Source organism: Amphiura filiformis, chromosome 3 (assembly GCF_039555335.1).
Source record: "Amphiura filiformis chromosome 3, Afil_fr2py, whole genome shotgun sequence".
NCBI lineage: Eukaryota > Metazoa > Echinodermata > Ophiuroidea > Amphilepidida > Amphiuridae > Amphiura > Amphiura filiformis.
Window position 1 is genome coordinate 13,156,836 of NC_092630.1, and position 23,437 is coordinate 13,180,272.

Here is a 23,437-nt window from a genome sequence, read left to right on the forward strand (position 1 = left end):
GTGACTTTGATCCCATGGTACAAATGTTTTGAAGAGACCCGCCCGAGGTGTTTTTTATTAAAAAATGGTCGGGCCTGCTAAAAACCTCCCGGAATCAAGCATGGGTAGGCATACCAAAATGCCTTGATGAGACCCCCCCAACCCAGCGCCGGGACCTCCATGACATGATATTCTCATGAGTCCACCAGAAAATATAAAAATATAACATTTTGATAGGCCTACTAGACCTATATTTGTCTGTAAACCTCATAGTTGTAGGCTACCGCGTATGTCTACCGTGATGACAGTAGCGTAGCTGCCGGGGGGGGGGCAATTGCAAAAATTGCCTATTTGGGCCCCCCGCCCCCCTAGTGCAAGGAAAAAAAGAGGGAAAGAGGGGGAAAAAAAAAAAAAAAGAGAGGGTGAGAGGAGGGGCAGAGAGATGGGGAATCCAAAGCGATATGCAATACAGCTCAATAGGCCTACCATATAGGCCTCACGATTATTATCAATAAGCCTGGCAAAAATTGTCTATTTGGGCCCCCGCCCCCAGTGGGAAATTTGGTGGATTTGGGCCCCGCCCCATAGGGCCTATAGTCTTGCCCCTCCTGGAAAAATCCCAGCTACGCTGGCCATGCGTGATGATGTTGCAAACTTTGCGGAAGTTCATTCATAAATTTCCCATTTCCACTCGACAACAACCCGGGACAACAACAGGCCAGCACGCACTTGCGCCGCAGTAGCTAATCCCGAGCTAATCAGAGACATGTGCGTTTCTCTTTCAACAGAAAATATGTGACCATGTGACTGACACGATGTACGCTTCAAATAATTATGCTCTCGGCGTCGAAAGTATGATAATGGAAAATATTTATAATGAACCATAGATACTAAAAATCTATGAATGAACACTCCCTTATTTAGCCACACCTCAGTTCCTTTCTCGGGTTGCCTGGTATATCAGCAAAATCCTACACCTATCGCCTTCCCTTGGTAAAATCCCTGATAAAAACTCGTGATATTGAAATTGAATTTCAGCGCCAGAACTTCCGTCATTCTAGCATCATGGATGGATATGCAGCAGACTTGTAGTGACTCGACTCGAAATGACTCGACTCGACTCGACTCGAGTTTTGGTGACTCGATGACTCGACTCATATTATGCAGTGGCGCCGCTAGGGGGGCAGTATTTCCCCAAATATTTTTTCTTTCCCACCCAGTTTTTAGAGCTTTTAGGCAAAATCCCCACAATTATGTAATTTTCCACTTTTTATGCAATTTAGTGCAATGATTTCCAAGTGCCCCGTCTCAAATTCACTTCCCCCATGCCCCTTGAAAAAAAAATCTGGTTCCGCCACTCACGGGTATGGCCATAGCTAGGGGCTTTCCCACCCACCCCCAGTTGCCCTTGGTTATGCTGGACGATGAGAAATTTAGAGCTTGTTCAATTCCACCAATTTTAGAAATTTTAAAGGTATATACAGCTAGTGTATATAGCCTATTAAAACGGATCACAGTCAAATAAAATATCGTAGGCCTAATAATTTTACCAATGGCATTTATTGAGCTGCTCCTATGGTTTAATATTGATATTATATAATTGAGCTCCTTGTCAAGCTCCTGAGTACAGTGACTAACTGAGCTCCCGCTATATTCAGAAATGAAGGCCTGGCCTTAAATGAATAATTAGGATTGAGGCAGCCTTTTGTTTCATTTTACAGAACTTTTTTTTAATCCCCCAAAATTAGTGGGTTTTTTTTAATGGGGAGTAGGCTTTTAAAACGAAATTCAAATTTGGCAATATTTTCCATTGCTTAATGAATTGATCTGCGTGAAAATGCCTAAACATGTGGCCAGAGCGGGATGAGTGGTATAAAAATCTTAACTTGTGAGAAAGGACGAGGCCTATGGGGTTGTATGAGGTTGTGGATCACGAAATGCCCCTTTAATGTGTGCTAGGTAAAGTCATTCTTCCTCCTTTCGACATGCCAAAATTTATTCCCTCCCCGGCCCGCCAAAAATTGCTTTCTCGAAGGCTGTGCAATCAGTACCGGTAGGCCCTATTAGCCTACTAATTATAAGCCAAAATTTCAAGCGACTCGCTAAAAATCGCTTGCTTCCGTCTCGCCAGCCAAAAATCGCTTGTCCGCACCCCCTGGACTGCCAAATTTTTGTGGCCCGTCCCCTTGGCCTGCCAAAATGCCCCACCCCTTTGCATAGGCCTAGGCCTATATGCCAATTTTTGGGATCCCCAATTTCCATACCCATACCTTAAATGGATTTCTAAATATATCTACCTGTTGCAAGCAAGCAAGCATGAAAATGTGCACATTTTTTTCGCCCTAACTACCCCCCCCACACACACACACATTTTCCCTCCCATGCACCAGGTTCATTGGCGCTAGATTTTAAGCTAGAAAATACCTAAATATTTTAAAATCCAAACTCGGCAACACCACTTTATCGGGCAAATAGAGCCCGTCAGTATCACGTAAACAGCGTGTTTAAAAAAAAATGAGAGTGTCACTTTTGTCCAAAAATTTGAATTTTGGCCTTGAGCAGCGACAATCAGAGGTAAGAAAAACACAGTATGACGCAGCTTGAAATATAGAATCACTATATCAATTTTGAAGTTTGTACTTCAAAGCACGAGGTGAAATGGTTCTAAAAAAAAATTGATTTCGCTGTATCTTTTTATCGCGAAACTAGCCAATTTGACAGCAGCGAGTCGGAAAAATAGCAAATATCTCAATTTTCTGCTATCGAAATAAAAATTTAAATAGCACCTGCATATAGAAGAGGGTTTATAGAAATAATGTAGGTCAGAATTTTGTCTATGAAAGAGTGCACGGCATGGTTGTTGCTGGTTACAAAACGAATTACAAGTGGAGGCCATTTTACTTCAAATTCGGCAAACATGTAAGCTTACTAAAACAAATCGAGACAAGCAATATCAAGAATGAATATGCACATTCTTTTATTGACTTGTTTGTAATGTCGTCGTAGTTCCCAACAAAATCGCCACTTCCACTGAGAAATTATGGCCGTGTTCCCAAAAATCTTGATGCTCGGATATTGAAAAAAAAATTGAAATGTTTGAAAAGTACATTTCTTTTTGAGCCAAGTGGAAAATTCAAGCATAATAATAACCCTTACACTTTCAGCTTTTAGACGTAGTTTTGCGTTTTCTCTCTCGATATTTATTTCCAGAAATAGATAATTTTAAAGGGGCTACATGCAGTCTCATTCTGGATCGATCATTACAAAGTTTAGTATAACCTTAAAGGAGTATTTCGTGATCCTAGCATCCTCTATTTATGTCATTTTTCATTATAGATATCCACGAAAAAAACCTATTCCCAAAATTTCAGTTGATTCCGATTTTATGCGTTCATGAGTTATGCATGATTATGTGTATTACACTGCTCCATAGACAATGCGTTGTAATTTCGTTCTGGTGCACCAGAACGAAATTCAAATTTCACGATATCTTTGCTAAAGCGAATTAATCTGCAAGAAATATTTTGTACATGAACATTATGTAGCCAGAGGTTTCCAGTGATATAAAAATCTCAACTTTTTTTGAGAAAAGTGGGGGATGAGGCTGTGGATCACTTAAATGCCCCTTTAAGACTCGAAAGAATTTAGATTTGCTTACCTTATCAACATGAGCTATAGGTGATCTTTGTATCATTTCTTTATATGTCTTTGCTGTAGGCACAACATGTGATTCAAATTCCAATCCTGCCTCTACGAGACACCTGTAAATATGTATGGTTGAAATGGTAGAATTATGGTCTAGTGCAAGAAGAACCTATCTGCAATATCTGCCCTATAGATCTTTGACAATTTCTGCCTTCTATATTGTACACTTCTGACAACACTCTCCATATTGGTGTAGAAGGTGTGGCAAAACAGTTTGCAAATATCAAGCCAAACAAGGCCTGTGGGCCTGATGAGTTGCCAGCAAAGCTCCTGAAAACAGTGGCTTATGAGATTGCTCCTGTCTGTCATGCAGTTTTTATTCCAACAATCTTATGACACAATGCACCCTACCAGAAGACTGGAGTAGAGCTCTTGTTACAGCTTTGTATAAGAAAGGCCCAAAATGGGACCTCGGAAACTACCGGCCAATATCTCTGACATGTATTACTTGTAAGATTATGGAACATGTTGTGCTGCGTCACATAGCCAAACACCTTTCTAGCCAGAAGATCTTGCTTGACAACCAGCATGGTTTTAGAGAAAAACTATCTACAGTCACCCAACTTTTATCATCAACACATGATTGGGCTATGACCTTAAATCGCCATGGTCAAACTGATTTAGTCTTGCTGGATTTCAGCAAGGCTTTCCATAAAGTGCCTCACCAAAGACTGGCTGTTAAATTAGAGAACTACAGCATAAACGGTCCCACCCTGGGATGGATCAAATCATTCCTCAGCGAACGCAAGCAAGCAGTATCTGTTCATGGAAGCCACTCCAGCTGGAAAGAAGTAACATCATCAGGAGTTCCACAAGGATCTGTTTTGGGACCAGCTCTTTTCTTAGTCTACATTAACAATATCAATCAACATTATAAAGTCTAACATTCGTCTCTTCGCTGACAACAGTATCTTGTATACGGAAATAAATGACCCTACTGACCATGCTGTATTGCAGAACGATTTGGATACACTTGCATCCTGGGCAGACACCTGGCTCATGAGTTTTAATGTTGCAAAATGTGCAGTCATGTCTATCACCCTGAAAAGGAAGATCAGCCTCCATACATATAAGGAGAAGCTCTTCAAAGAGTAAAACAGCACGACTACCTTGGTGTAAAAATATCAGACGACCTAAAATGGTCAACTCATTGCAAGAAGATGATCGCTAAAGCCAGTCGTACGTTGAGTATGCTGAGGAGGACCTTATCACCTTGCAACAAAGATGTGAAAGCGTCCTTGGTGCGTCCCCAACTAGAATACAGTGCTGAAATATGGAACCCACACATAAATCAAGACATACAGGCTCTAGAACGAGTGCAGCATCAAGCCATTCGCCTTCGTCCACCAAGACTACAGTAGAACAACTAGGGTCACCCCACTCTTCAAAGAACTATCTTGGGACACTCTACACACAAGATGCCTTGTCAAACAAGCCACCTTGTTTTATAAGATTCAATTCCAGTTAGTCAACATCACTTTTCCATCATACCTTCATTTGGCAACATTATCCACCCGTAACCAACATGATTATCGGTATCAACAACCAAACTCAAGTGCAGATGCATTACGGTTATTCATTCCACCCAAGGGCGATAAGGATCTGGAATAAACTTCCTGCTTCTGCAGTGAATGCACCATCAATTTATAGTGTTCCGATCGACAGCACTCCCAGTCATCAGGGCTCTGCGTCCACCACCCAGCCTCAGAAGTCTTTAAACCAATCTATTGTAGCACCAGCACCAGCACCTTGTATATACTTCTTCACCTTATGGCACTTTGTGATTTCATTTATGGCACCTTGAGTTTCACCGCACCGGCTGATAGGTCATTGGCCACCACCACTCGTAGTTTAGTCTACAAGACTGCAAAAGGAGTATAACCACTGAAAACTGAAGTGGGAAGGAATTTCTGTACAAATTGACTAAATTCCGAAGGACAAACTCAGGATCCATATATTCAGCATTAAAAATTCACAACGCATTGTGGAACAGTTTTGATACAATTGAACTCAAACATATTGCAGAAATTGCTTCAATTATTAATTATTAATTTCTTATTGTAATAATATTATCATTAAAAGAGATATAAAAAATATTTTTAATAATTAATTTGTCACATTACAATATGGTGGGTTTTTTACTTACCAGTCGGGAACATCCGTAGAACTAAGCATAGCTAATTTAGGGTTAAACAAGAAATAAAATGTTAGTTCTTGTCATTGCAACAAAGTCTGTACACTTACCAGTCTGGAATGTCGGTAGAACCAAGCATAGCTAAGGATAAAACAGGTCATAATAATGTTAGTTCAACGATGTGATCTTGTTAGTGTAACAAAGACTGTGATTTACCAGTCCGGAATATCAGTACAACCAATTTAATGTAAATAAATATGTAATGGTTACTTTAAAATAAGCTGAGTAGGATATAATCTTTCAGTCCTTTTCAGAGGGCTTAGCTTTCGAAACTCTAGCTAGTGCTATCTTCAGAGCCAAAGAAAAGAGGGTGTTGAAAACATTTGACTGTATTATTCTCTTATTGTCACTTTCAGGAATCCTACCTGAAATTTATTCAGGAAATTCACTGATCATGTTGCCTCCAAAAATCATTCAATCAAGTGGGAGTTACTGACAGAAGTCTGTCAAGACCACTTATTGGTTGCAAGAAGCTATTTGAATTTACTAAAAGGGAAATGACACTCTAAACAAGGATGAGGGGATCTACAAGATCAAAATCATCTTTGAACAACTCATCAGGCAAACAGAAGGATGGGATGGGTTGCCAGCATAGAGCTCTCTGTTGTTGCTACTCTGAAGAAGCCACTAGTGGTGAAACAACACTAAAATGTGAGCCAAGATCTACAAATGGCATGGTATATGCTAGTGGCAGCCAAATAAATGTAAAGCAGTTTGATTAACTATCATTCTAAAGGTAGTATGTGAATGTAATTATCACATGTTACTTACATGCAAAGTTGGTGACTGGATTGAGTGCACAGCAGGCCTTGTAGAAGCCCTATCAAAAAATTGCAAACATAATGAGAAGAGAAGTAGTAAAAAACAGAATTTAAAATCTGTTTGAACTTACATTCAGCATGAGAATTAGAAAACAAAAAGATGGGTTTTTTAATTCAAATATTATTACATGCTGTTATATCTCATAAAATTTGATAATAATATTAAACAAGTAGATTAGTAATTATGCAATGTGTAAAATGTGTCCCTACCAAATTGTGAGATCACAAAAGGCAAGTTTAAGAATAATGGCCATATTTGAAAAATGACCTCAAATGACTCCTAAATGACCTTTGACCTTACATCCATTGACATCACACATATATTGTACCCAATGGTTGTTGTGTCCAAGTTATTGAAATCCATCACAGCATGTAGGAGAAATGACAAAATGTAAACCTTTGATGCCCTAAATCAACAATGACCGCACTTGACACCTAAAATAACACACATTCTATACCACCCTACATTGAAAAGATTTGATTTGGAAGTTGACAAGCTCAAAATTGTTTTTAAATGCTATGTTTTAGAGTAAACGGTTTGGTTTTTTTACATTATGTGAATAAGAAGCATCCATGTGAATTCCAATAACCGTTTGATCAAGACTGATCATGAAAGATGTGTGAATAAAAGCCATCCACACCAGTGAAAAGCTCTTACCTGAATCTTCCATCTCAGAGGCCATAAGAGATGGTACACTTGATACAATTTGATAAGGTATACTTACTGGATATTGGCCGATGAGATGTGTTGACAAAAAGCCTCCGTGTGAACCTCCCATAACAGCAACTTTCTCTTTAGCTACAAGGCCAGAGGACAGTACCTGTAGAGCTGCACCCTGTGAAACAGAAAAGGCTTAGTAGTTTATTACTATATAACCAAGGAAGGCACGTCACATTTTATACAATAATTACCTCTAATATGAAATGCACTAACCCACAAAGCACTACTTACAAGCTCTATTTCTTCATAGTATATTATCCAGGTAGAGAATGTTGTGGTCTGTGCACGGTCTAGTCATGACCTCGTAAGTACACACTCATCCAAGTCCGGAGAACCACAGACTTTTGGCTACATGATGAATATTTAAATATTTAAATCAAAGTTCAACAACTCTTCCTATACCTTTGTACAGGAGCCAACCGTTGTTAATCCGTGATGAACCCACACTTTTACTGTAGCGTATACGCGAACGCGATCGAGAATACGTGTTACGCGAGAGCGCGTAAAATTTGTCATGTCTGGGACCTTTGTGCGTATGCAAGCTTACAAGTTGAATTCAGTATTTTTCAGGTAGCGGCTAAACATTGCCGTTTTAATCTGTAGTTTTATTGCTGATATCAACAGAGAAATCATCGAAGTTTTGTAAGGCTGAGTGGCAATGATTAACTGACATTCCTTGGGAAATAATCGTGAATTATACGATTTAGCTTCTTTTCGTTGGTGAACGGGAAACAATTGGCGCGTCTTGGTGGTTTATTGGCTCGGGCAGCTAAAGCTGCCCTCACGAAGTAAACCACGCAGACGACGCGGACGCATCGTTGTTAATCGGTGATGAACAACGGTGAAACATGATTAAATCCCTAATTGATCACTCATCTTCACTGCCAATATCTACAAGGAAAACTTGACTTGATTGCAGCAATGCAAGGAATTATATATAGATTAAAATTTGTATTTCATTGCTCTCATCAATGTCCTTGTCTTTTTTATATGTTATCTTACTTTGCCTTGCCTCTATAAGTGTTGTCAGAGTCTTAAGATGCTTTGTTGGTTCATACCACAACAGTTACCAGAATGTTGATTATAACAATTACATTTGTCATTATTCTTACGTGAACATCCTTGACATCTTGGGTTCCTACTTTCCCCGGTAGAGACAACACACCAGCCTGACCAAATCCTAGAGAGCCTCTGTAGTTCACTGCAAAAAAAATAGGAAAAGTATACAAACATGACTCTACACACAAACTGTTGACATCATCCAGCAATCGTGAACAACATTTGCTCATGTGTGCCTCCACTTGATAGTGTTGACATAAGTGCACACACCCCCACACACACCCCCACATGAAAGTGCCTCCAAACATGGACGCTGTTGAGGACTATGCAAATGTGGTCATATGAAACCATACTAGATCGACATACCAAGGACGTTTTGCGACATTTTGTTTGTATTTTGGTGTGTATGGAATTTAACCTAGCAACTGCGGACTGAATGCACGTTATATCTCATATAATAGAGGTTGTATTTCATGCAAATACATTATACATGCATTTGCGGTCGTTTGCAGACCTCCACAAACCGTGGATGCTCCACGGTGTGCCAAGTGGTCCACAGTTGGAATGTGGAGTGTGTGTGTGTCCTCAATTAACAGAAATTGTACACGCCCACCCCCACCTGACTGCTTTTCCAAATACACTAATCTTTGAGATATGTAATGCTTTACCAGAGATCAATTATAGTAAGCTGACATTGGAGTCATTTGAGTTTGTGCTCCACATACTGTGTTGGGGTGTGTAGGGGTGTATGTGTCTTTTAATAGCCCCTACCGTATGCCATAAGTTGTAAGTCCTTATATGTTTAGTAAAACCAATGCACCCATATATACACCCACATATAAATAATTTGTGACAATTAGAAATCTGCTTAAATGATACTACATTGAGATATTCCAGTTGATATCCACACACCCCCTGTGGAAGATCTCCCACACCGGGAGTAACCCATTCAGGTACATCCATTTGAAATACACACCTGTGTGGAAAAGTGAGATCATATCTTCCATAGGGGATGTGTAGATTTCAACTGGAATAGCCCATTTGGAGGGAACTTACCTATTAGTATAGCATAACCCATCTTGCAAAAGAAGGCACATGAAAGCATGTACTTGGCTGGCACTACACAGTGTGGACCACCTGACAAAAGTGTTAAGAATAAGTTGTTAAAACATTCACAGCAAAAATAATGCATAAAGTTAATATTGTATCATTGCATCAAAAAAAACTGAACATGACAGAAATGGTCAGACCCTTCTTCTGAATCAAAACAAAATTAAATATAATGTAAAAAAAACTCAAACCATATTAGACTACAGGTATAAAATGGTTGAAGCATTTTCAAGTAACTTTTGGTAACCTAGGTATTTTAATTAATTTGGACCTGCCAAATCAAAATAAGGGGGTTACCAAGCATTATTTTGAGTCTACAGCCCTGAAAATGACAACCAAAATGACCCCAAAAGGTTACAGGAGTCAAAAATTTAACATGCTCCGATTTCACTCAAAAGCATGTCAAGTTATTCATACGACCTGCGGTTGTGAATTTATGTGCCAAAAAAACAAAGGTCAATTTTCAAGTTGTAGGGGTTATAAATTACAGTTGCTGTGATTTTCATTACCAAATTGTTTGCCTAGCTTCAAGTACTGAGAAAAAGATAAAATAAAATGTTGAAATCCAGTAGGAATGTAACCAATTTGAGTCCTATTTAGGAAATTTTGTCTGGAATTCTAAAATTTTCAAAACCTTTTGCACTGTTTTTGGATGAAAACTATTGCATCTGCCATCTGAAACAACTAAAACGGTTGAATTTTGGTTGGAATTCTAAACTCTCCATCTAGGGGTGAAATGGAATAATTAATAAAGTTTATTGGCCAATGCACAATAAACAGATTTACCCCCTGAGAAATAGCCTAGCCCAATTGTCATTGGGTTTCAGTGCTTGGGTGCAGCATTCTTAATGTCCAATCGGCATCAAGGCCTATTGTCTGAAGCAGCCAATAGGATTTGTCGATCGCCCAGCCGTGTGGGCCTAATTTCCAGGAAATAGGCACACACCATTCTGTCACGAAAGGAGTAACACGTAGTTTTATTTGTGGAAATTTTTTTTCTTGCTGGAACTTAGAGATTTTCTGATACGGTCAGCGGATATCAAGTATTTTACTTCTTCTGAAGTTGATCGTACGACGAGAATTTTGTGTGAATTTACGAGGATTTAGGAAGAGAAAGAAGAATGGTTCGTCGGAAAGGCACGAAAAGGAGCGCAGCTAGCGCAAATCTAGTGGAGGTTGAGACACAACCCCCGCGACAAACACGAGCCCAGGCGCGGGCCGTAAGGAATTTGACGGGAAATACATCTAGAAACACCGCCGCGAGCGACATAGGTGTGGATCAGGTCAGCGGTGTGGATAGCGCTAGCGGTAACGATACACGTGAAAGACAGGCGCAGAATTCTGCACCAGTGGTACAGCAGCCAGTGATTACCGTACACGCATCGCAGGAGCCGGAAGGCGAATACCAGGCCCTGATGGGAGGATTGGGAGCGGGAAGTTATGTTTTAAACCAACCCAACCAAGTGCCGGAAGCGGCGGGACGAGCTGAGCAACCGCCAGCGATACCAGTTCCATCGGGGAAAATCTGCTGCGGGGAATGCCGGGTGAGTTGAATGTTCACAATCGGGGTCAAAATCAAATAATGCCTATAAATATGGCGAGTTCAAGCTCAAATTCTGCCACGAGTACAAGTTTAATTGGTCAGGCAGTTACCGAGGGTCAACCTAGGACGGGTTGGGGGCTTATGAATAGTACGAGTCGCTCTAGAGCTAGCGATAGCAGCGTACTGGTACCACCAGTCACGACTGCAAATATACAGGGTGCATTGGGTTCAATGGGGTTTATGGCATCAACTAGCAATGCCAGCGCTTTCCCTACTACGGTAACGGCAAGTAGTGGATTAGGTATAGGTATGACAGGCATGGGTTTAGAACCACCAATGGTGTCCTTCCCGATAATAGACCCATTGTCATCCGTTTGCAGCCCATTAGGGGTGGGTTTGCCTCAAACAATCACAACAAAAATAGTGAACGGGGAATATGTAGATTTCGGGGTCATGTTAGCCAAAAGTGAATCCATGGGGGATGAAAAGAAAGAGGTAATGTTGTCGGTGAATGAAACGGGCAAGGTAGTTTGGTATGACCACAGAGCAAAGCGACCAATTAATTCTATCCACACATGGACCTCAGTTTTCCTCACGTACGCAGCAGTGTATCTGCGGGCACATCCACACAGAGCACAGGAAATGCTAAAGTATGCAAATATTGTGAGGACTGCAGCCACACGTCATGCGGGGTATGGGTGGCGGTCATATGACATTCAATTCAGGATGCGGCAACAGTCCCATCCACAGAGGTCATGGGCTATAATTGATGGGGAATTGTGGAGCTTTTATGTGACCACACCCAAACTGCCAGTGCAGGCATTTAGGGCGGGACAAACTGGAAACACTGGCGCCTCGTTTAAGGGAGGGTTAGGAAAGAATGCGAGGCTGGAAACTTTCGAGCCTCAACGCAGGGGAGTTTTCGAGTCCAATCGCAAGGAAGATTTCAAAATGGGGGCAGACAAGACCAAAAGAGTACGGGGTGGTCAAGAATCGCAGTCGCGGCCGGCTTGTGCTTCAGCTACAATGGCACGGGATGTCCCAGGGCACAGTGCAAATTTTTGCACAAATGCAGCCGCTGCAACGAGTCGGGACATGGGGCACGAAATTGTGCGAAAGCAGGTAAACCAGGCAACAACCCGTAGTAGTTCACAGTGTTTTCATAGGAATTTATGCTTGTGTCGTAAATATGAATCGCCAATTAAGTTAACAGCGCTAACGCCTTTGTTGGACTTATACCCCAAAAAGCAAGCCGCAGTACTACTTAGGGAAGGTTTCTCTAACGGGTTTAGGTTGGGATATATGGGGGAACGGGTTACAAGAGAGTCACCTAATTTGAAATCAGTTGCAGATCTGCATGACAAAGTCTTGGAAAAAATAGACAAAGAAGTCCGACTGGGGCGAATAGCAGGCCCTTTCAAGCAAAGGCCTTTATCAAACCTCATTGTGTCACCTGTGGGGCTGGTGCCCAAGGCAGAACCCGGGAAATATAGGATGATTCAACATTTATCATATCCAGACGAGGGGTCCATTAATGATGGGATCGATAGGGCATATTGTGCGGTAGAATATACCAAATTTGATGTAGCAGTCAATGTTGTGGTGAGGGTAGGAAAAGGGGCAATGATGGCAAAGGCAGACATAGAATCAGCATTTAGATTGTTGCCAGTGCATCCTGATGATTTTGGCTTATTGGGGATGAAGATTGGGGACGATTATTATGTAGATAAGGCCCTGCCAATGGGAGCTTCCTGTTCACCAGCCTTATTTGAGACTTTCTCAACCTTTCTAGAATGGGCGGCAAAATCAGCAGCGGCCACAGAAAATATAGTTCATTTTGCAGACGATTTTCTCCTGGTTTCTGAGGAATCTTCATGTTATAAACTAGTAGAGTCCTTTGAAAAGGTATGCGATAAGTTAGGGGTGCCCCTAGCAAAAGATAAGTCAGTGGGACCCACAACAAAAATTGTATACCTAGGATTGCAAATAGATTCAATTGAGCAGGTAGTATCCATTCCTCAAGAGAAGATTCAGGCAATTATAACCAAAGTAGAGAAAGCAATACAGGCAACAAAACTGACTCTGAAGGAGTTGCAATCACTAATTGGCTCATTATCCTTTGTATGCAAAGCTATAGCACCGGAAGACCATTCATTCGTGAGGCTGATAAACTTGACGTGCGGTGCCAAAAAAAATCTTGGCACAAAATAAGGCTATCAGCGGGGGCAAAAAGCGATTTGCAGATGTGGCTTGTTTTTTTGCGAGAATTCAACGGGGTGTCCATTATTCCCGAGCAGAGATGGTCAGGTGCACGTGATCTGCAGCTTTTTACTGACGCAAGCGGAGAAGTGGGATTTGGAGGATTTTTTCAGGGGAGGTGGTTCCAAGGGAAGTGGCCAAAATTACGGGAAGGTGAACAAAGCAAATCGATAGCATGGTTGGAATTGTTTCCGATAGTGGTATCAATTGTGCTGTGGGGGAAGTTGTTGGAAGGGAAGCGTATTATCCTAAGGTCTGACAACCAAGCAGTTGTAACAATAGTCAATAGGCTAACGTCAAAGTGCCCCAAGATTATGAAGCTAGTGCGCTTTTTGGTCCTGCAATGCTTATAGCTGAATTTGGCATTCACGGCCAAGCATATTCCAGGGAAAGAGAATAACATCGCAGATGCATTATCTCGTTTCCAGATGCTGCGCTTTCGGAGGGAGGCTCCAGCGGCTCAGGCGAGAGGGGCTCAGGTACCCGAATTTCTTTGGAGGCTTTAGACGCTAGATCACAAGAACTTCTTAAAGCATCAATGGCAGGCAATACACGAAGCGCCTACATTAGGGCAATTGATGAATTTATAGGGTTTAGGAAGGGTTGGGGCTTAGAGGATGTATGGCCAGCAAGTGTGCGACATATTGTGGCATATATATCATTTTTGAGTATTAAAGGTCTGGCCCCCTCTTCCGTGAGTACCTACATTTCGGCCATATCATATGTTCACAAATTGCATAATTGGGAAGATCCATGGAAAAGTTTTATTGTTAGCAAAATGAAGACTGGATACAAGCGCCTCAATCCAAGTCAGGACAGCAGGCAACCAATTACTTTTCCGGTTCTTAGTAGGTTGGTGGGTATTTTACCGTCCATATGTAAATCATCCTATGAAGCAGCCTTATTTAAGGCAGCCTTTGTATTGGCTTTCTTTGGGTTTTTGCGAGTTAGCGAGTTTACATGCCAGAGTAAACAAGGGCATAAGGACAGGCCTATCGGGGTACAGGACGTATCCGTATGCCATGAAGATCAAACCATTTTAAGGGTGGTATTAAGGTTTTCAAAAACTGATCAGGCTGGTAAATCAACCATTATTGAAATTAGCCAATATAAGGATTCCAGCTTATGTCCGGTAAAAGCGGTGTCAGAATATATGAGTATTAGGCCGCCAAAGGAGGGGCCCTTCTTCATACATTTTGGGGGAGACGTCCTTACAGCTTATCAATTTGGTCACATGCTGAAGGAAGGGGTGAAGATTATAGGCTTGCCGCCACACCCCTTTTCATCTCATAGTTTTAGAATAGGAGCCGCCACATCGGCATCTATTTGCGGGTTAACCGATGAGCAAATTAAAGGCATGGGTAGATGGAGCTCCTCAGCTTACAAATCATATATCCGGCCAAATCATCTTATTTCTTTTGTGTGAGGATTTTGAAATCAAAAACAGTCAGTTAGACTTAAGCGAATAAGGGATGGGTTTAAAAAGAAGGATTTTGAGGTAAAAGTGTGGACAGCTGTCGTGCATTAACCCATGATGTAAATTACAGGTGGGCTTGCTCTTGTGTAAATTACAGGGAGCATATACACTGGTACATGTTTAAGGCGGGGGAGGTTGAGTAGGTTAAGTGTAGTTCATGGTTATACATGCATACACACATATATATATATATATCAATTTGGTCACATGCTGAAGGATATATATATCTATCAATTTGGTCATGCTGAATACAACCCATTACGCGGATTCGTTCGATTACTCCGACATACAACCCATTACGCGGATTCGTTCGATTACTCCGACCCAAGCATGTTACATACCAACGATACATTGATTTTTGACGCTGTTTCGAATACTCATATGTCTGATACTATCAGTCACTCGAATACTTATCAGTCACCCAATACCGCCACCGACGGTATCGACACACCGATTAACGCCGATAGTGAAGGTGCAGACCACCTTAATTATTCTCCACCCCCCACCAGTAGGCCTAATTCTATGATCGACACTACCACTTCACCTAACTCCATGGGTGCCCCTCTCCGCCCCCAAGTCTGATTCCATCATCAACCTTTCTTCTGTTATGCTCTCCCAAGCAGAGATTGATCTTCTCTCTAAAGGCCTTGGTTTCTGTCCAACTCCTCGTTGTATCAACACCCTCGAACTAAACCAAGACCTTGACAATTTCAACAGAAGAATGAGACTTAAGGAGTTCTTTCACGACAAAGAACAAACGGAGTGGTCGGATAATCCCTTTAAGCCCAAGAGTACATGGAATCCTCCTAAACGTAACCATCTTCTTGAAAGTTTCTTGGATAATGTCTCTGCTGATATCAAGAAAATCCAAATGAACAGATATGTCGACAACCTCACAAAAAATGAACGTCAGGCTCTTAGAGATTTACGTAATAACAGCAACGTAATCATTAAACCCGCTGATAAAGGTTCGGCAGTTGTAGTTCTCGATAGATCTTCCTATATAGAAGAGGGCTTGCGTCAATTAAATGATACTAATTCTTACAAAAAAATCCGATCTGATCCTACTCTTAAAAACACGAAGGCTGTCCAGACCACCCTCTCCAAACTTGATCTTGACGATCAAGTGCTCGTGAGTCATTACTCCGGATTCCAGGAACGTGAAATGCCCTCAATTCTACATGCTTCCTAAAGTTCATAAAGCCAACAATCCAGGTCGCCCGATTGTTAGTGGATGTTCTTGTCCCACTAAACAAATCTCCAGATTCGTCGATTACCACTTACGCCCCCTCGTTGAATCTCTTCCCTCATACATACAAGACACTACGGACTTCATAAAACACATCAACACCCTCAATGAAAATGCTCCCTCCCAGACAACACCCTTTTAGTTTCTGCGGATGTCACAGCTCTTTACACAAACATCAACCATAATGAAGCTCTTCGTGCCTGCCAACAATACCTCCATACCCGTCGGAACAAATCCCCTCCTACAGTAGACCTAATCCGTCTCCTTGAACTGGTGATGACCCTCAACAGCTTTGAATTCAACAGTCAATTCTACAACCAGATCCTTGGCATACGGATGGGAACTCGTGTAGCGCCCTCAGCGGCTAACTTATTTATGGGCTCTCTGGAAGCCAGACTTCTTGACACTGCCACCACCAAACCCCTGGAAGGATCGTGGGTCAGATTCATTAATGACGCCCACTTCCTATGGACATCCGGGGTGGACAATCTCGAGGCATTCAAATCTCACCTCAACACCTCCCACCCAACGATTAAATTCACTTTTGAGTCCTCGCCCACCCAAGTCCCCTTTCTAGACACTTTAACTATTCTCAAACAGGGCCATATTCAGACTTCCCTTTACAGCAAACCCACGGATAAACACACTTATCTTCTCCCTTCATCTTGCCACCCTCCCCATACATTCTCCGGTATCCCATATAGCCAGGCCCTTAGAGTCCGTCGTATCTGCTCAGATCCTGAAGAAGAAGATCGTCACCTGAACAACCTCAAATCCAACCTACTTAAACGCGCTTATGACCCCAATACAATCGACAAACAAATCGGGAAGGCCAAACAACAGGATCGCAAATCACTTCTCACGTACAAACCCAAAAAGAAAATGGACCGCGTTCCACTAGTCACCACTTACAACCCTGCTTTCAACAACATTCGCTCCATAATATCCCGCCACCTCCACATATTAGACGCCGATGACAGATTAAAACAGATCTTTCCAACTCCCCCCATCTTGGCGTTCCGCCGCCCACGGAACTTACGGGACCTTACTGTTTCATCCAAATTACGCCCCACCCACGACAAAGTAACCGCCGGCAGTACCAAATGCGCCGCCAAGAGATGCTCAGTATGCCCATTCATGACAGAAGCCACCAAATTCACAAGTTCTGTGACCGGTGAATCTTTCCCCATAACAACAAAGATTCACTGTAAGTCTGAATGGGTCATCTATCTCATTACTTGTAACAACTGTAAACTTCAATATGTCGGCAAAACCACCAACAAGTTGTACACCCGCTTTACGGTACCAAATCTGATATTAGACTCAACAAAAAGAAACTCCCCTATGTGCATCATTTTAACTCACCCGGTCATTCAGTCTCCAATGTTACCATCATGGGCATCGAGTCTATCCACAACCACCTTGAAACCATAATCCGCTATCGCGAGTAATACTGGATAGCTAAACTACACACCTTAAAACCCCACGGTATCAACGCCGAATCTTAATTATAGGCCTATTAATTTTGTTTTTCATAACGCGTCGGTACTCCAGTGCCCTACTTTTTTCAGCCTCGGACTTTTTACGTAATTCGCCCTCACTTTTGGTTTGGCCGTTACGCCCTCATTTCTTTTTTCGCCCTGTTTTTGTCTTTGTTCTTGTTCCACATTGATCATTGTCTTTCCGTAACCAGCACACATACTTTACATCTAGCATCTCCTCTCTCGGTAAGTTAAGGTTTTGCTTTGGTTTTTATAATATTCCCATACCCATTATGTTTTTTATTGTTGACTTTATACATCATAGCATCAGAATTTTGCAATTTTTGCATCATCAGTTTGTAATATAATACCTTTTCTGTATAATCTTTATACATGAACATTGTTTCTGGTCTGCTCAGGTTTTTGATTGTATAATATTTTCTTGTAATGTAGGGACTTATTGCCTGGTATTTATGTATCCTCTCTCTGTTTATTCATTTAACAGTTTGCCTATGCCTTGATGAAGCCCTGAGGGCGAAAGCTTGGAATTAAAGTTAATGTTACTCAGCTACGTTGTCGTCTATTCAAATTTCTTACGCCTATATATATATAATATATATACATGTATTTAAAAAATTTTGCTGGAGTCTGCAACACAGGCTAACATTAATCTTATGCAGTTCCTAGCGCGTAATTACGGGCAAGAGGCGCAGACAAGACAGACTGAAAGCAAGCGTAAGAAAATAGAAGGCGCAATAATAAAGAAAGATTAAAAATGTCAGACCTTCAAGAATCAGTCCAATCCAATTGTTTTCAATCCCAAGTTTGCAACCGGCATCAACTAATGCCAGTTACATTGGACGCAACTTCCAAGTGCGTAAATTACGGGCAGGAAGGGCGTTGAGCAGGACTAAAAAGCAGGGGTACGAATATTAAAAATGGAAGGGTGACTAATAAGAAATATTTAGAGTGTCACGTCCGACAGGAAATTTTCCTGAAAACAATCAGTCCAATCCAATCGATTAATTACTTGATCCCAAGCTTGCAACCGGCATCAAGCCTGTTGCAAGCTTGGGATTCCCACTTTTTTATTTTGTCATCTACAGGTCAGACGCGAACGCTTGTTATGGGGGATAGCATCATTCGACGGGCTGGGGAAGGTGAACCCCAATTACATGGGGGCGGTATCATGAAGTGGAAAGGTCTTGGCGGGGGACGGCTTTATGCGGTGTCGGACCGACTGAGAAGATACTTGAATCGTTTCGAATATCCGACGACCTTGATTCTGCATTTGGGTACAAATGATATCTTCAAAACTAGTCTAGGGGACATTAGATATAGAGTAGAGGAAACACTAAAGGGTATAAGGGAAATTCTGCCCGAGACACGCATAATATGGTCTGATATTCTCTTGAGGAAAAATTATGTGGGGGAGGATAAGCAGGGGTGCGGGAAGCGTTGTACTGAAAATCTCAACAAGTATGCGCGCAAAGTATGCAAGGAGTTGGGGAACGCATATGCGGTCAAACACTCTCATCTGATTATTCCTCATGCAGAAGGCATTTTCAAGGATGATGTGCACCTTGACCGGATGGGGGAATTGATGTTCAGGCAAAATCTGTCCAATGCAATGGTGTACTTAGACGTACACCCAGAGGCAGCAGGTTACCCCCCATCCGGCCAAATTGTACCACCTTATTAAAAATTCATCAATATCTTTAGATCTTTTACAATTGAAGTAAAAACATAAATTGCTTAGCTAAAGCAACATACTATTGGAAAATAACACTTTAATGCGTGCAGAAAATCATTATATAAATCGCATCCAGGGACTGGCTTTTGACGGAAGCAAGAGCAATCACTCTCTGCGGCTTTCCTTTAATCTAGTTTAAGAGTGAATTTAGCTCTCCTTGGCTGGCCATGCTCTCCTTGCCGGCTGTGTTAATGCTCTAAATAGCTCCTTTCAAGAGCTCTAGAAGAGCTACATGGTTTTAATGCTCTGCTTCAAAGTCTGAAAAGACAGTCCCTGGTATACGTGGAAAATTTGTTGGTACCGTAAAAGAGGCTAACCTTAAGTTCCTCCTGGTCGTCTCAAAAACGTGAGGATCGGTACATACACAGGCGATGTATGATTGTCCTGAGGGAAGTAGAAGGGGGTGGGAAGAAATTCAATCCCAGGTTGACATGGGGTAGTAAGCCAGGGGTCATCCTACGTTCTCATTTTCTCCCGAAAATAAAAATTATAAAGGGTTTTGAGTTTTCGTAGCCCGCTGCTACCATGATTGGGTTCTTCTGGAATAAATGTCGTAATAAGAATTTTATTAAGACATTTTAAGAGGATAATAACCAAAAAGGAATTGAAATTAAACGTTTCGACAAATTTAATTTCAACTGTGAAAAAAAAAAAAAAAAAAAAAGGGGGGGTGGGTCAAGTTCCTGTGCCAGAAACTTGTTTGGCGGAAAATCGGCCAGGGCCAGGAATTTCATCCAAAATGGGTGGATATTATGTACTTGCCCCTCGAGGTTTTGGCATTTAAATGGGTTCAAAATAATTCATAAAATGATGAATGCAATAAACTTACACTTTGTATATAGGAAGAGCTCGGGAAATCCCGGGAGGGCCTCGTACCTTACGGGGAGTAATGTAGGGAAGGGTTCGGGAATTTCCCGGGAGTGGCCCCGTAACTTACGGGTAAAGAAAAATTGATGTAAACTTCTCTGAGAGAAGTTGGATTACAAAATTGTATATGCATTCGGAAGGGCCCCGTACCTTACGGGAGTAATGTAGGGAAGGGTTGGAATTTCCCGAGTGGCCCCGTAACTTACGGGTAAATAAAAATTGATGTAAACTTCTCTGAGAGAAGTTGGATTACAAAATTGTATATGCATTCGGGAGGGCCCCGTAACTTACCGGGCCCCAATTGGGGTTACAAATAAAAAGGAGTTTACTCCGACAGATGATTTGCAAATTCGGTGCATACTGAGCTTTATTTTGTATGGGGGTAAATGAACTGTTCATTTTGCAACTATCTTACTTTACTGCCTGTGGTACCACAAGTCTTCATCATGGGTTATGGAAGCCAACAATAAGATTGGTGTTCTCTGCATTTCAGTAGTATCCTCATCATTTTCATCATGTTTCACCATGTTAACCAGTGTTTGTAAAAGCTTTTATAACCATTGTAATTAATTGTATTGTTGAAATTTTTGATGAAATAAAACTGAACTGGACTGAACTGAACCAGACTGGCGAAAGATTTCCCCTATTTGCACATCACCAACCAGCATTACTCTGCTCATTTCCAACTAAATGCCTGATAATTAATGTCTGGTGGTACATGTATTGGATACACCATCGTGCGATGACTTACAATATTTATCTCAAGTCCTGGCAACAATTTTACAATTATTATCATTATAACATATAACTACATTTTACTTACCATGTGGAAAGACAATCAGCGGAGGTTTCTTATCTTCAATCTGTGATGGCTTCAATAATATACATTCATATTCCAAAACATCTGCACCTGTACACAAATTGGGAAAATAATTATTAATCCTATATTAAAAGAACACATCAATTTGTACACACAAGATGGCGAAAGGCTGACAACATATTGGACCAATCTGTTGGATATTCATAATACATATTCACCAAAGGAAGAAAGGTTTTTGAAGGTTAAAGTAAACATATTCTGAAATCATCTACATGAACATGATCAAAGGTTCAAAATAAAATTTCCATAAACAGACATGTTATCTCTTGCTCTTGATGCTGCGCAATTCAACACGCTTTACACTCAAACTTGTACAGAGCAACTCATTATGCCTGCAGGCTCGTGTTTGAGAATGCAATATTTTTGTTACTTAAAATGTTATCATCACTTTTGAATTGGATGGTAAAACAAGTAAGACCTGTTCCTTCATCTATCTGACTGATCATGTTGTCAAACTGACAAATGTTAATTGATGGATTGTTCCCAATTCCTAATTCCAAAAAAAAATATATGTTAACCATAAGTATCAAGTTGCCAAGTTGTGTGTGAAGAAGACTATTGATTACTCAAGCAGTAAGGTTGTCCCCAATTCTTCCTCATTAGGAATTCCTAAACCAGTGGTTCCACAATATTTGTGATATAGAAGACCTGATTGTACCTACCTGATCCCTCCTTTGATGGTTCTCCTTGACACACCACTATTTCCCATGAGATGTCATTATATGCAAGAGGTTGACTATCAAGACACTGGAGGTATGAAGTTACTCCATTTCCGGAGGTTCTGCGCCCGAGCGCAAAACCTCCAAAACCGGAGGTTCTGCGTATAACGTGCGCAGAAACTCCGTTTTGGGAGGTTTTGCGCATGGACGACAGTGACTATTATTATAGTTAATAAACCACCACAGCGTGCGCAAAACCTCCAAAATCGGAGTTTTTGCGCCCGTCGCAAAACCTCCGATATTGGAGTTTTTGCGTATCAAAACTAACATTATAATAAATGTTTAAACATGCTTAACTTCATTACTTTTAGTATACGCAAAACCTCCAAAATCGGAGTTTTTGCGCCCGTCGCAAAACCTCCGATATTGGAGTTTTTGCGTATCAAAACTAATATTATAATAAATGTTTAAACATGCTTAACTTCATTACTTTTAGTATACGCAAAAACTCCAAAATTGGAGTTTTTGCGCCCGTCGCAAAACCTCCGATATTGGAGTTTTTGCGTATCAAAACTAACATTCTAATAAATGTTTAAACATGCTTAACTTCATTACTTTTAGTATACGCAAAACCTCCAAAATCGGAGTTTTTGCGCCCGTTCCAAAACCTCCGATATTGGAGTTTTTGCGTATCAAAACTAATATTATAATAAATGTTTAAACATGCTTAACTTCATTACTTTTAGTATACGCAAAAACTCCAAAATTGGAGTTTTTGCGCCCGTCGCAAAACCTCCGATATTGGAGTTTTTGCGTATCAAAACTAACATTATAATAAATGTTTAAACATGCTTAACTTCATTACTTTTAGTATACGCAAAACCTCCAAAATCGGAGTTTTTGCGCCCGTCGCATAAAACCTCCGATATTGGAGTTTTTGCGTATCAAAACTAATATTATAATAAATGTTTAAACATGCTTAACTTCATTACATTTAGTATACGCAAAAACTCCAAAATCGGAGTTTTTGCGCCCGTCTAAAACCTCCGATATTGGAGTTTTGCGTATCAAAACTAACATTATAATAAATGTTTAAACATGCTTAACTTCATTACTTTTAGTATACGCAAAACCTCCAAAATCGGAGTTTTTGCGCCCGTCGCAAAACATCCGATATTGGAGTTTTTGCGTATCAAAACTAACATTATAATAAATGTTTAAACATGCTTAACTTCATTACTTTTAGTATACGCAAAACCTCCAAAATCGGAGTTTTTGCGCCCGTCGCAAAACCTCCGATATTGGAGTTTTTTCGTATCAAAACTAATATTATAATAAATGTTTAAACATGCTTAACTTCATTACTTTTAGTATACGCAAAACCTCCAAAATCGGAGTTTTTGCGCCCGTCCTAAAACCTCCGATATTGGAGTTTTTGCGTATCAAAACTAATATTATAATAAATGTTTAAACATGCTTAACTTCATTACTTTTAGTATACGCAAAACCTCCAAAATCGGAGTTTTTGCGCCCGTCGCAAAACCTCCGATATTATTGCAATGACCTTTGACCCCTTATCTGTGACCACCCTATAGACACTGACTAAAGTTGAGTCACATGACTTAACCATGTCATCATCACATGTAATTTGTGGAAGGAGTAGCATTTTTTGTATACGCA

The 23,437-nt window shown here is 40.9% G+C and overlaps 2 protein-coding genes and 1 long non-coding RNA gene across 4 annotated transcripts in view; 2 read left to right on the forward strand and 1 right to left on the reverse strand.

The window, feature by feature from the left end:
* Positions 1-23,437, forward strand: part of LOC140148067 (uncharacterized) — a 467,679-nt gene that overhangs the window by 21,565 nt on the left and 422,677 nt on the right. The gene's annotated exons all lie outside the window — the stretch shown is intronic.
* The window catches only part of LOC140148057 (acylamino-acid-releasing enzyme-like), a 60,326-nt gene that overhangs the window by 6,181 nt on the left and 30,708 nt on the right, over positions 1-23,437 (reverse strand). For both annotated transcript variants that reach the window (XM_072169905.1, XM_072169906.1), the window contains exons 14-21: positions 21,761-21,841; positions 21,042-21,128; positions 9,536-9,616; positions 8,533-8,621; positions 7,425-7,535; positions 6,650-6,698; positions 5,929-5,959; positions 3,638-3,740 (exon numbers count right to left, since the gene is read on the reverse strand). In XM_072169905.1, the coding sequence (XP_072026006.1) occupies positions 3,638-3,740; positions 5,929-5,959; positions 6,650-6,698; positions 7,425-7,535; positions 8,533-8,621; positions 9,536-9,616; positions 21,042-21,128; positions 21,761-21,841 (632 nt within the window). The remainder of the gene's footprint in view (positions 1-3,637; positions 3,741-5,928; positions 5,960-6,649; positions 6,699-7,424; positions 7,536-8,532; positions 8,622-9,535; positions 9,617-21,041; positions 21,129-21,760; positions 21,842-23,437) is intronic.
* On the forward strand, positions 11,136-13,343 carry LOC140147807 (uncharacterized). Its single transcript, XM_072169554.1, has one exon. The coding sequence runs from the start codon at positions 11,172-11,174 to the stop codon at positions 13,341-13,343; it is 2,172 nt and encodes a 723-aa protein (XP_072025655.1). The 5' UTR covers positions 11,136-11,171.